Source organism: Gekko japonicus, unplaced genomic scaffold (assembly GCF_001447785.1).
Source record: "Gekko japonicus isolate JY-2015 unplaced genomic scaffold, Gekko_japonicus_V1.1 scaffold140, whole genome shotgun sequence".
In the NCBI taxonomy this organism is placed as follows: Eukaryota; Metazoa; Chordata; class Lepidosauria; order Squamata; family Gekkonidae; genus Gekko; species Gekko japonicus.
In genome coordinates, this window is record NW_015169781.1 from 108,950 (window position 1) to 123,679 (window position 14,730).

General features: G+C 45.3%; 1 protein-coding gene across 4 annotated transcripts in view; it reads left to right on the plus strand.

The window, feature by feature from the left end:
* The window catches only part of GRIN1 (glutamate receptor, ionotropic, N-methyl D-aspartate 1), a 65,321-nt gene extending 51,866 nt beyond the window's left edge, over nt 1–13,455 (plus strand). For 2 of the 4 annotated variants that reach the window (XM_015416784.1, XM_015416786.1), the window contains 2 exons: nt 800–910; nt 12,861–13,455. In XM_015416784.1, coding sequence (XP_015272270.1) covers nt 800–910; nt 12,861–12,929 — 180 coding nt within the window. In that variant the 3' untranslated portion in view covers nt 12,930–13,455. The remainder of the gene's footprint in view (nt 1–799; nt 911–12,860) is intronic. The other 2 variants (XM_015416787.1, XM_015416788.1) reach the window with 1 other exon arrangement.
* The last annotated feature ends 1,275 nt before the right edge of the window (nt 13,456–14,730 follow it).

Genomic DNA, 14,730 nt, shown 5'->3' on the forward strand with positions numbered 1-14,730 from the left:
ACAGCTTACCACCGATGGCTATTTTCTTTTGAGTTCCGTTTCTTTGAGTTCCTGCCATCCCTAACATCATCCAAAGCCTTAACGCTTTGCTTTTTTCCTTTTATTTCCCTTGTTTAAGAGATTTTAATTTCAAATTTTGTTTTTGTTTTTTTTGTTTTTACTTTGGAAAAACCAGTTCAGCTTTGCGCCAAGCGTCATTGAAATTTTTGGAATACCTTTTTTTTAACATACAATGACCTTCTCTTTCAATGCAGTCCTCTCTCTCTCTTGTGGCCGTAGGATTCACCTTCAGAAAAGGCCCCGAGCATTTTTATTTAGTGGTAGGTGAAAAGTGTCTCACCTCTCTCTCTAGTCAGATCAGCTTTGGCAGGAAGGGGTTAATCCTCTTAGGGACTAAAGAGGCCATTGGTTTGAGCCATGGAATCATGTATGGTTCTCATGGGGAAGCCAAGTTAGCTAGCTCCCAAGGCCTCTGAACTTTAAACCCAGCAGAAATGCAGCCGCTTGTCCCCTCCCGTCCCTCAAGGGGTTTGTTTCCTTCAAATCTCAAAGCCATTCCATTTAGACCATAGAGAACATGTCAACCCTTGTGTAAGACCAGAGCTAAGTTTCAGGGCCCTGTATGTTTGGGACTGACAGCCATAAAACATCTCAGTCATTGGCTTGACCACAATTTAAGAAAGGAAAAGAAAAAAGCAGAGTAAAACCAAGGATCGTGACGTGGGGCAGTGTTCATCTAGGTGTAGAGGTCCCAACCACCCACTAGAGATCTAATCGCTTATATACATATTCATTTTAGGATAGAAAAAGTGGTAGAGCAGAACCAGACCCTAAAAAGAAAGCCACTTTTAGGTCCTTCACCTCTACCCTGGCCTCCAGCTTCAAGAGACGTAGGTCCTCCAAAGACACGGTAAGAGGAAGAAGACCAATTATGCCCTCTCTCTTTCTCTCTCTCTCTCTTGCTCTCTCTTTCTCTTCTGTCATCCCATCAACAACCACACACCCATCCCGAAGCTGCCAGTGTAACCTACCATAGCCTCATGTCCGTCAAGAGTCGGTCAGTCAGTCAGTCGGTCAGTCAGTCAGTCATTCCCGTGTCCCTCGAAAGATTCCAAAGTCCTGGAGGGCAAGGAAGGTCTTGATTGCTTTGTAGTGTCCTGTGAAGAGTTTGGAGATTACTGCAGTGAGTTTCTTGTTCTCGATTCTTTTTTTGTTTTGTTTTGTTTTTTGGACTGGATGACTTCATTTTATTTGGAGATATGGTTTACATTTTCCTCACCTTACTGGTGTTGACCTCTTTTTTAAAAAAGAAAAAAAAGAAAAACAGATGTATTTTTTCCTGTTTTTGAGTGTTCTTGTACCTGTTTGTCATTGTATGACTAAAGTAGTCACTTGACCCCCTTTCCCCCCAATTCCTCCCACCCCACCCCCCAATTCTGCCCCAGTTTAATTTGGGCACTGTCTCACCTCACTCTGGGTCATACGTTTATCACATTCTCTACCTGTGATTTTTGTTTGTGATTGAAAAAGTTTAAGTGACAGGTCAGAACCTTCAGAATCTGGTCTCTATGCTCAACTGACATCTGTCTCTGCTTACGACATTTACAATCAGAGCAGTGGAGGGTGAGACAACGATGATTTGGAGAGGAGGAGTTTTGAAAAGCAAAAATGTTTTTAAAAGAAAAACAAAATGAAGCCAAGCCAAAAAGAAAAAAGAAAGCCAACATGATTCGAAACTAAAGCACTATTCCGTTTTGGCACAAAATGTCTCCCGCGAGGCAAGAGGTGGTGTCGAAACTCCTGCTTGCTACAAGCTTCTTGCTTTCAAACGTCCCCCTCTGATGGAGGGGAGGGGGGTTGCACGCACAACTCAATCAAGGTTGGGGCACCTCCCTGTTTGCATGAATTCTGATGGATGCCCCTTTGCACGTTAAAACGTTTGGAAAGCAGGAAACATAATTTATGTTTTGCGCTATGCAGCACAAGAAGTTGGCTCACAAAACTGCTTCCTGCTGCGAGCTTTAAATTATTTTTTTTTTACACTTTCCATTTTCTTTAGAGGGAGGGGTCTTTTTTGATTGTTTGGCCCTGGATTAGGGTTGATCAGGACGGTATTAGAAACACAAGTGCATGGGTGGCAAGAGAACACCATCCCCCTGCCCAGGGGTACAGCTGGGAGTGTCAAACTGTGTGCCCCAATACCTGTACAAGTAGTTTAGGTGTAGTGGGGGGGATCAGCTGTGCAACATAAACATAAGAATGTTGAGACTATTTCTGAAAACAGGCAGAGAACATTTCTCTCATCAAGTAATCACAATCAGCCACCACAGAACTGGGACTAGGGAAAGGGCTTTTCTGGTCAGAGGGCATGATTTCCACACAATTCCTCTTTCTTTTGGAACCTCCAGCAATCAGAGGGACTGGACAGTCACATCTGAAGACATGCCCCAAACCGTATGCATTATCTGGACTGTGGCTTTCTAGTAAGAGAAAAGTGAACCCAATTTAATGCCAAGACAGGTGTTCCAAGTACCAAAAAAGTCTGAGCTCTTTTTAGAGCCAGTCCATTGCTCCTTTGTCTAGCCAGTGGCTTTGGATGGGGACAGGGGTCGGGAAAATTGTCCTGCACAGCTATGAAAGTTTGGGAAAACTTCCTAGGAAAACTGAAATGTTTCATGCTGATTATGAGATAGATTCCCTACTGGCACTCTGTCTACCTCATGGTCAAGAATATTCTCCTCTTCTTGAAGCTGGGCACACAGTTGGTACAGATTGGCCTGCCACCCTGTGGGGCCACTTTGAGAAGGTTGGTGGGTCATTGTCTCAGCCTTCTCCCTCTCAACTAGCCTGCCTACCAGGTACCATTTCTTCATGCCTCTTTTATCCCTAAACTGGCAACTGAAGAACCAATCAGCATCTTTTAGGAAACTGGATTTGGCCCACAGGCTTCCACATGATTGATCACTATTCTACACAGAATCTTTAAAGTGTCTGACGTCATACTATGGCTAATAAGAGGTTGGGGGGTTCTAACCAGGGTCAAACCCCACCCCCAGCTTCACAGCTTCATTCTAAATTCTCAAAACATCTGTCTTTCAATACAATTAAAGACATCTGGAGATCTGATCACAGATCATTTGATTCTCTTGACTAGATGCAGCTTAATGTTGTATATGTCCTTCATGCACTGAACTAGCTCTTAGTGAAAGCTGAAAGACTACCACCACTTAGCAGTGGAGTTCCCCAAACTGAATCCCTGTCAGATCAAGATGGTAGTCAAAAAAGGCTATTTCTGGTGTCCACATCTCAGATGATCTGCAGCTTTGTCTGTTGTTCTTAAGTGAACCACTCATCGGATAATAATTATTTTGCTGCAAATCAAATTATCTAATGACACTTGGTTTTGTTATACTTTCCCTGCCCCACATACGGTTTGGCTGGCTCACCTATACAAGCTACCAAAGAAAACTGCATTGCAGACCGATCTCTACAGAGGACTCACTTTCTACCAATAGCATTAACTGTGGTCTGGGTTGCAGAGGCCAGTTGCTGAAAGGCTGGCCAGATGACTGATGGTAATTTCTAAGGCCATATCTACACTACAGATTTATATGATTGGTTAACTCTGGCCCCGGTCACACAGGAGGAATTGCCCCACGGAACAGATGGATTGAGGGTGGATTAAACCGGCATGATCAGATGCCAACAGCTGGCAAGCGTCGCGCCCCCGCCCCCAACCTGTCCCTTCCGGCCGAAGATGCGGAGTAAAAAAACCCCTGCAAAACACTACAACCTACTGGAAAATCCGCAGCACGGGCGGCCGTGTGATCACCGACGCACTCGTCTCCCGCAGCATGCGAGGTCCCCTGCTGAACTGCAGAGGCGCACACATGCGCAGCTGACTCGCCTCGCTCTTCTGTCCCTGGCTTCCCCCTCGCATCTGATCACACTGGGGAGCATATGCTCGGGGGATCTGTCTGATCCCGCTGCCGCGCTTCTCTTTTGCTGCGGCTCTAAAAAGCCGCACTTCCCCCCGGGCTTTTTCTGCAGTGTGACCGGGGCCTCTATTAACTGCTTCCAAATAACCCTGGGAAACATTGTTTGGTGCATGGTGAAAAATTCAGTAGTAGAGATTCCTAGCCTCTCCCATAACAGTACTATAGTTTCCCAGGGATAATATGACTATTTAAGTCACAGAGGTTGTTTGCAGCCTCATTGGTCTGAAAGCAAAATCCAAAAACACAAACATAATCTGTGTAATCCCTTTCATTAGGACCAACCAAAATCACACACAGGCTGCAGTCACACACACTAAATAATCCACTTTCAATCCAATTTCAGTGCACTTTCCGACTGGATTGCACTGTGTGAACTGGCAAAATCCAGTTTGAAAGTGCATTGAAAGTGGATTATTTAGTTTGTGTGACTGTAGCCACAAGCACACACAAAAATTAAATTTCAAAAGAAGAGACCTCATCTCATCAGCACCTCTTTTTATTATTTTTTACTTATTTAATGTTCTGGTGAACTCAAAAGCTCGCACACTTTTGTATCATTTGGCTGGTCTTAATTAAAGCGAATCTCAGTATTGTAGTGTGGTGCTAGGATTGACCCGGAGCCTTGAGAAGGCCTGGCTAGGGTCCTCAATCAGTTTCCACCTTTCAGTGCCTGTGAACAACAGCCATCCATCTGGGATTCTCTTTCTTCTTTTAGTCTATACAACAACAGACTCATCACATCAAGGAGAGAAAACAATGCCTCAAAAATGTGGTTATATACACTCTTTGTTAGAAGAGGTCATCATTCCACCCCAAGAAAACTTGAATTAAGCACGTTTGCCTGAATTTTCCTAATTTGGCATAATTTCTGTCATTAGTTATGAGGAAGGGCTCTCAAGTTCTACCCCTGAAAACTGAGTATCTTATAAAGCCAGTTGTTTGGCTTTCCAGACTTTAGCAATGTTGCCCACACATTCATGTATATTTTATTAACCAGCAGAGCTAGATCCTTGCTTAGCTGAGGTTCTCAGGAAGCTGGATTCCATGCCAAATACCACAGCCTATGCTTTTTCTGTGCTCCCATGCCGTACACACAGCCCTGCCTATAATCAAGTCAGCTAGCTCCAGGGTAAGTGAATGCTAGTGACATATATAAAGAAAGAGATAACTGCAGGTCTGTTACTTAGACTTCTGCCTCACTTACTGAAAAATGAGATTCTGCAAAGGATGACATAAGCTTTTGCCACTGATGCATTTATTTCTCTTTAAATTAGTAACAGCTTCATAATATTCTAGCCTGCTACTGAAGAAAAAAATTGTTTCCACAAGGGCTAATGGTAGCATGCCTCTGTCAGGGTGTGTGTGTGTGTGTGTGTGTGTGTGTGTGTGTGTGTGTGTGTTAAGACGGTGAACTGGAGGCAGTGGAAGGTCAGTAGTTCAGCAGTTCGAGACCCGAGTTGCCACATGATGGCGTGAGCTCCCATCTCTAGTTCTAGCTCCTGCCAACCTAGCAGTTCGAAAGCAAGAAATTGCAAGAAAGCAAGATAAATAGGTACCACTCCGGTGGGAAGGTAACAGCGTTCCGTGTGCCTTGGTGTTTAGTCATGCTGGCCACATGACCACGGAAATGTCTTCGGACAGCGCTGGCTCTTTGGTTTTGAAACGGAAATGAGCACCGCAACCCTAGAGTCGGATTCAACTGGCTTTCGAGCGAGGGAACCTTTACCTAAAAAACAGCAACAAAACAAAACAAACCCACAATTTTCATGTTTGAAAATGTGCATGTTTTTGCTGCACCCCAAAAAGCACCATTTCCAGAATTCTGAACTAAGCACATGCTAGCAATGTAACTGCACGCAGGGCTGGTAGGTCAATATCTAGCACAGCTGCAGTACATATGGCCAAAGTGGATAAACAGTGAATATCTAACTAGAATACCTGATATGATATGATTCCCAGTTTGGCCACAATCCAGTCAATGCTAAGCATGTTCAAGTTCTATAGATTCCAGTAGGAGAAGTATAAGCAAGCACTTCCAACAAAAAAAACAATGGGAGTTAAAAGTACACAACTGTGGCTGGAAAGCCGAGATTGTAAGTTGTGGACAATCTCTTACAAGTACTGCTAGTCTTACAGGCCCACTCCTCCTCTTTAGCCACATCCTAATTTCATGCCATCCCTTCCTATGTATGGCCATGCCTCTTTTAAAGCAACTAATATTACATAATATGTAAGAGGTTTACCTTTGAACATGTACAGAGAGACTTTTCCCTCACCTCTGGGTAATGGCAGCTGATCCCCACAATCAAAATTCTACAAGAGGTCTTCTTTACAGGCAGAGGGCCACGTAGGCCTTAGCTTAGACACCTCTTGTTTTAGAATTAAACAATTCTCTAATTTTCCATAACAATATTTTGAACATGTGGTGTAAAATATTCACGAAATGTTTTACAGTGATACCTTCTGATAGGACTATAGTACTACCATTAAACCTTAGGTTCTCTGTACCTACCCCTTTCACCACTGCAAGGAATCTCATGCAGAGTCTGTAACATTTGTGAATCCTCAGGGTCAAGTTACATGTTGCATTGAATAGGTGCAGTCAACATTTCCCAATGTATTTTGTTGCTAAAACGCCACAAGGAGTCCTAATTTAAACTGGTGTGTGATCTGGCAGAGTCTCACTGTTTTCCTGATAATTTTTCCGCCCTCAGTTTGCAATTTATTCCAACAGAGAAAAGAAGTAGGGAATCTCTATTCTAATTGCAAACTGAGAGGTTTTGATTAAAAAAAAAACAGGCAAGAGAGAAAGGATTGGTCTTCCCACTTGCCTAGTATTGTGGCCCCAATCCAAATTGGGTCCTTCCTCACCTTCTAAATGTCAGGAAATCCAGTCACGGATCTCCAATATCACATGTAAATTTGGTTCTCAGTTAAGTGGAAAAGCTTTCTGCTGCATATACCTTCATGGAGGCTACTGTTAGGAGTGTAACAGTGAAGTTCTACTTAGCATTCTTACTACCCCCTTACTACTTTTTTTGTCATGTTATCAGATCAGTACTTGATAAGCTTCTGACCAACAATTTTTTGCTAAATTCCCTTACAGAGCATCCATTTTTACAATTCCCCCTAGAAAGAAATCACAGCCCTATAAAGCAAAACAGATGTCTGAGGCCAGTGATGCAAATCTATCCTTATTGTTGACAATTTAACCAGCTAGACTCTCCACATATATCAGTCTGTATAACTAGAGACCCATGACAGAATTTCAGGAGCAAATAAAGAAATGTTTATGAACGATTTTCAGGCCAACCTTACATGTGCTATAGTGACTAAGTGTGAGCCAGAAATACTGCCAGGTGGGCAGACATGTCTGGGTTCCCTGCTCGATCTTCTCCAAGTGCCCTGCGGTTGTGGGGCACTTGGAGAAGATCGGGCAGGGAACCCAGGGCATTTAATTCCCCCCCCAAGTCTCTCCGCAAAAGCGGAGAGGCTCAGGGGGAAAGGAGGGCATGCAGGCCCGTAGCTACAGTGGGGCATCTCTGGGCTGGGCCCCCTGACTTACTGGCAAGGCCCCCTGACTTCCCAACCAGCCAAGGACCCCCAAGCCATGGCAGGTGTGGGGAAGGAGATGGACATTCCTTTAATTTGATTAGCCAGTGCCCCCTAAGAAATTTAAATGCCCCCTGACAAAAAATCCTGGCTACGGGCCTGAGGGCATGTCTCCCCACCTCCTCTTCCTTCTCCAACCAGCCTGCCACAGCGGGCTGGCTGCAGAAGGTAGGGAAGGCAGGCAGGCATGCTTGGGTTCCCTGCACGATCTTCTCCACGTGCCCTTGAGGGGCACTTGAAGAAGATTGGGCGGGGAAGACGGGCATTTAATTCCCCCCAGGGGGGCGGGGCCTGGGCTTGTTTCTGCCGGAGCACCACTCCGGGGTGATCCGGGAGGAAACTATCCCTGTTTATGAACGATTTTCAGGCCAATCTTACATGTCCTATAGTGACTAAGTGTGAGCCAGAAATTCGTGGCTCAAATTTTACTCTGGAAAGGTACAATTAAAAGTTTTCTTCAGTCATTAATTCAGTTTGGACTGCAATCCTAAGCACATTTACTAGGGAATAAGCCTCATTAGGATTGTTCTATGCATGTCCTTAGGAAACTCATTTTATCACAGCCTTGGTCTTCCTCTGCAGTATGGAGATTAGATTACTAGGCTATCTCATAGTGTCTTGTAAGCAATTACCAAGCTAAAATATGTGACGTTCTTTGACATTAAGGAAAAGAGGTACATAAATGCTCAGTATATCAGAAACTAGTATTGAAATAGTCCTCAGAGAAAGTTTTCCCTCGTGTTCCTTCCTTATAAATATACGAATGAGACATTATGCCTTAAGATGGTTGCCACATTCAATTAATACCCCCCACAAACGTTTACCAACATCGACACCTGTGCTCTAAGGCAAGAAAGAGAAACATAGTGGAGTCTAAATGCAGACAAGAGTGATCAGCTATCTTGACTGACAGCACCTTTGTCACCACAGACTGAACCGTGAAAGATGATGTTGATTCTAACAGCCATTATTACTGAAGGCATTTTTTCATTTGTCATTAAATATCATTTTCTGCTCTCCATAACTAAGTTCCTCTGTCCAAAACTGGAATTGCCATCTTTCTGATTGGGGGGAGGGAGGGAGGAAATGTCCCCTTAGAACTGTCTATTAACATTTCTGTCCCTGCTTAACATTTTCTGAGGGGATAACCAAAGCCCGCCCTTAATAAAAATAGCTATTGCCGCTGGGTTTTGCATCCCAAATGCTTAGACACATATTGCTGAAAGCAAACAGGAAGAAAAACTTATGAGGGAAATCATGAAAGGGAGAACCACCTTTACTGAGAAGCAGCAAATAAGAGATTATGGTCATTTTGACAGTTTTTTTTTAACCTGAGGGCCTTTGCCACTGTGAGTTTCCTGCTGCAACAAAAACAGGCACGAAAAATCTTCTTCAGAGGAAACTTTCCCCTCAGAATCAGTCAGATATTAAAATGGCTGACCTCATTTAACTACTCTTCACATTTAAAATAGTTCCGAACCTAATTGACTGTCATGGCTTCCCCAACAGAACTCTGGGATTTGTAGTCACGAGAGAGTGGTAGGAATTTTGCTCAAAACCACTGCATCAAACTACAGCATACCCCACACCCTCCAGCATTTGCCAGATAAAAAACTAACAGAGTTATCTGACATTATGCAGGAGAGAATGTATAGGAAGGCTGCAAAGTAAATGTATTTCGATAATGGAACTTTGTCCTGCTTAAACACAGCTAGGCAAATGCTGTTTGCAGGGTAACAAGTTAGTACTATGAGGCAACGGACACAGCTCATTGAGGCTTGACCAGTTTATGACCTGCCAAACCAAACACAGCTCAGCCATTGCCAACTACATATGGCCTATCATGTATTTGACTATCCCTGCTGTTAGAGTCTTAGGCAAGTGACTTGGGCCTACATGGAGCTGCCATTTGTGTCTGTTAGGCCAGTTCAGCATGGTGGGCCATGTTGCGCAGCCAGGTAAAAAGTGTCCATTTTTATGCTAATCCAGGATCATTCCTTTTTACTTCTACATACATGAATATTTTTCAGTGTTGCAATCAAAACTAGCTACTAAATACTTTTCAGGACAAATTTCTGAAGGGTTGTTTTAAAATAGAACAGCTAATCTTATACCAGACAAGTCACTAAAGTTGGTGGTATGCATCACTATTCTGAACTGTGCACAAAGAGAAATTGTCCTCAGACTAGAAGAACTAGGAGTCATCAGATGAAAATTATTTGAGGAAGGTTTAGGACAGATATCTTTTTAAAATGCACAATTAACTTGTAAGTTTCAGCACCATAAGATATCATTCATAGCTGCTAATGTAGGCCCATCTGGCACAAGTTGGGCTGGGGTTTCCCTGACTCTGCTCTGATGTTTGCACAGCCAAATGTGACATCAGGGAACCAAAGTTCCCTAGTGTGCCACAATGCTAGGGCCCAGTTTGGCCTGGGATTGCAACAAGGGATGAGGAAGAATGACATCAGCCTTCCTTCCCACTCTGTTTTCCTGAGCTTAAATGGCCAGGGAGGTGGCTTATTTGTTCCACTGTGGGATGCATATGGAGCTTCACAGCTGAGCAAATAGCACCCCCCCCCCCCCCGGCAGTTTCGCCTCGAGGTAATGTAAGCTGAGTCCCCTTTTCTCCTGTGCTGTGGTCCCAAGCCAGATCAGGCCCTCACATGCCTAGGAACTTCAGTGTCACTTTTATCTGTGCAAAGATCAGAGTCAGCTTTGGGCTTTAGTTAGCTTTTTTTTAAAAAGCCCTGATAGGATAGGCCTATCAATGGCTATTAGCCAGGAGCAGTGTTCCCTCTAAGCTGAGTTAGTGTGAGCTAGCTCACAACTTTTTAGCCTCCGGCTCACACATTTTTGCCTTAGCTCAGGAAGGAGGGCTCCAGAGCAAACTAATGTATGCAGCAGCCAAATCGCTCGCTCACAACTTTAATGCCAGTAGCTCGCAAAGTAGAATTTCTGCTCACATGACTCCACAGCTTGGAGGGAGCATTGGCCAGGAGAGCTAAACGAAACTGTCCTGCTGACACACAGATTACCTATGAACACAAGAAGTGGGGTGAGAGGTAGCAAGGGATGCCCCTCGTCTTCACAGCCTGCTTTTGAGCTTCCAGTGGCACCTGGCTGGCCCATCTTGGAAACATAGGTCTGATCTAGCAAGGCATAGGATTGTATCATTCGGTGAAATTCAGTGCAGACCAGTAACCAAATCAGCTGGCAAGAAAACAAACACCAGATCTATGAAATAGGTCCAGTTGTAGGATATGGTACAGCCATCTTGGGATCCCAAAAGGTTAGACAGGCTAAACTCCTGTTTGAGTGAAATGTTCGTGTGTGGGGGGAAATAACATGTTAAAGGGTTGCTTAGTCTTCTCCAGGGCAAATTCCACAGGTTCGTTGGGCGGGCAGGATGGCGTTCTTTTGGGCACAGTGACAAGGGTAGATTCCTGCTTTCTTTGCAAAACACGATTTTGCCTTTAACTCTGGAACTGCAGCCGATGCCTCTGTAATAGACAATCCCTTTGATGCGCCTGCTCCCTACAGACAGCCCCGCGATGTCACCACGCCCAGAATCCGTGAGCTGCAGATAAGCCCTGTAGAGAATCCCCGGCTTCAGGAGCTGCTCAGCACAGGGTGGGCTCTTGTCCTGAATGTTCATTCGCTTTTGTCCTGTATCCAAAGTCCTGTATTATGGGGGGTTTACAATGTCCAGAGAGTAAAAGGGCTGAGGCAGGGACAGCAAAAAAGGAGGGAAGGGGAGAGCGGCAGGCCCTGCGGACCATGGGGAGGGGACCTGGAGGTCTGTGGGTGGGGGAGAGTTTGATTTGAAACCCCCCCCTTTTTTGAGTATCCAAATATATATATTTATAGAAATAAAAAGCCCACTTATGGAAGTATCTCCAGGGCTGCCACTGGTCACTGGTTTTGATGGCCACTGGAGCATCATATGAGGGGACTGGCTCTCCACTGCAATGTGGGAAGGGGCCACCACTGTTATCATATAACCCTCCCTGTCCTCCGGGGAATCCCTGAGAGATGATGCGTATCTCTGCTGTCATGGCAGGAAGCTTGGGAAGGTGCAAGCCACGGGCAAACAGATCCAAACTCCAGGCAGTGCGCTTAAAGGCACCGGAACAACCTTAAACTCTGCCACATAGCAAGAAATCATAAGGAGGGCAGAAAGAGCAAATTAAATTGAGAGTCCATGAAGATATTGGCTTCACTTGGAATAGCCTTCTTCAGCTTGTGATCTCTCACATGCTGGTCCTTGATAGTCAGACAGATTGGTAAATGCCAACAAGGGCTGAAGGATACTGTTCCCTTGTCTGCCCTGTGAAGATCAGAAATGCTGCAGCACTTCTCATTGATCTGCAAATTTGAACGCACCCTTAACTGCCTTTAACCGCAGGGCACCAAAAGCAGTACTCAGCAATCTTATCTGTAAAATCACTATGGGGCAGAGTCAAAGTTGTTTGCAACTTTGTTCAACTCTAATAGATCGGAATTTTTTTTCGGGGGGGGGGGAGAATATTGACACGCCAATTCTCTTGGGTTTCAAACGTTTAGGGAAAGGAGTGGGCTTAGGGATGAGTGTCACTCCGTCAAGGAGTTTCTCAGCAGAGAGAAGGATGATGAAATAAGCTGGCTTTGTTTCCAGTCGTAAACCAATTGGTCTTTCCCAAGGGGCTAGCACCAACCCCTCCAGCAGGGACAGCAGAGATTCAGTTACAGGCCTTGTCTCTAACACATGACTTATGTCGGCATTTTCACCTTAACAACTGTCTTTTCAGTTTATCACAAACCAAACAAACTGAGTTGTGCATTTCTTTATTCATCTGCCACTAAATCCAAATTCCAGGTCTCTGGAACTAGGAGTGGGGGGAAAAATGTGCTGCAAAGGGAAGGAAGTTATGGGGTGGTGTGTGTGGGGACCTTCCTTGTTTAGCCCCAGCTAGGCCTCTTAAAAATAAGCAACCCCATGAGCTGGCTTGCACACTTTGTATCGCCAGTTTCTTTTGAGGTTCCACCCCGGAACAGAGACAAACGCAACCAGGTGATGCAGAAAGTGCTCTCACCAGAGGTGAGCTGCAGAGATTCCTGGCTGGCAGCGGAAGCTTTGATCGCCCCTGCAGCCATTGCATCATCCCTGAGCGATCTCCCATAGGGGCATGCATCTCAACTGAGCTGGGTGACCAGGCCCAGCCCTGCCTAACCCTTTGCCCTCTTTGTCTGTCTGTTTGTCTCTTGCAGCAGTATCATCCCACTGACATCACTGGGCAGCTCAACCTCTCCGACCCCTCGGTCAGCACCGTGGTGTGACATCTGGGCGCTGTCACCGCCGCCGGTTGTGGCCAGGCAGACACACGAGGGACAGACCAATGGAGACTCTGACGGGTCCTTCTGGATACACCGAAGGAAAGCCTTTGCCATCCAGCCACAGTGTCTGCATTGCTTTCTTCCCTCCATTGTAGATCCCCTTCTCTTCCTCGGCCAGCTGACTTCCCAGCTTTGGGATGAACTACAGAACATGAGGCCTTGGAGTGGCCAAACCCCACTTTGCATAGCTGGTGGCCTCCCATTTATTTCTCATTTTTGACACCAACTGAGACAGAGAAGGTGGCTCCACGTAGCACAGCAAGCATGCCAAGGATATTAGCCCTCATTGAAGCAGACTTGGCTCCTTTGCAGTGAGGAGAGAGTCTCTTTATCATACATGCATGTATGGAAAGTCATACGCCTGCCTTATCCCATTTTCACACCACGTAAGAGGACTGTGGAGGGGAATCCGTGTCCCCCAGCGCTCACGGGTCATTGTACATAGCACACCATGCAGAGAACATGCCCATCTATATCTCGATGTCCATCACCTCAGAGAGGGAGCCCTCTCTGGCTGTGATGAGCCCTCTCTGATGGGGATTGGGATGATCCTGCCCCCCTGTACACATACAATGCCATGTTTTGTCATTCGCCTAGGGGTATCCGATCCCCTCCTTGTTTTTCAGTTTCTGGCTCATTGCTGAAAAGGAACTTCTGATACCTCCCTCTCCACTCCCCCAGAGTGGTAAAGAAATATACAAAGGGAATGTTACAAAAGTGAAGGCGGACAACAGGGATGTTCTCTGCTTCCATTTGTTGGAACTTACAGCCTGGAAATTCTCCCAGGGATAGCCTGGATGTCTTCTGAGACACAGTTCTGCAAAACAGCAGCCTGCCTTGTACGTACCGTAAGGGGTGGGAAACCACATCTCCCACTACCTCTGGAAAGTTTTGTTTGGCTTCAGTTGTGGTTACAGGGAGACAAGAGTGCTTATTTGCAACCCTGATTTCCTTCCTGTCCTCCCAAAGAACTGGGCTCAAGGTGGGTTGCAGGATCTCCCCATCTTAATTTAGCTTCACAACAGCCCTGTGTGATCAGTTATGTGTTTTATATGAATAAGCTGCAGCTCAAAAGAAAGAAAGAATGAAAGGAAATTGCCCAAGGCAGCTTAGGAAAGAGTCGCAAGGTTAGTGACTTCCCTGTGAGCTTCTGTGGCTAATTTGGGGTCTGGAGCATCCCACATCCAAACTAAACCCTCTTTGTAGCACTTCATGAGCTTTCACTTTTCTCTGCTTCAGGGTTCTGTCACTGTAGGTGGAAAATCAAGAGGATAAAAAGTCCTGTCCACCCTAAATCTGCTGTAGCTGAGGAGTGGTTTTATTGCTCCAAACCAGTAACGCATTGTTATCACAACTGCGCCACCTTCTGGCTGCCTTTGAAAGTGCAAACGCCAACAACATTGATTTTCCTAGTTTGCTAGTCTGGACATAATTGACAGCTAAGCTTAAACTCCTGATTGTATTTCACACTATACATATTGTCAGAAAGTAGCATTTGATGCAAAGAACAGGTGGTGAATTGGGACAAACAACTTGTTCCTTCTTATGCAGTGCCTACACTCTCCCTGGCCTTGCCTCCCCTTTAACCTCCTGAAAATGTAAGCTATATGGAGTGGCCTTATATCAAGTCAGACCTAGCTCAGGATTGTCACCTGTGACTAGTAGAGGGTCTTCAAGGTCTCAGGAAGATGTCTGTCCTAGAATCCTAGCCTTGCTACCCAAGATCCATTTAAATGGGACATTC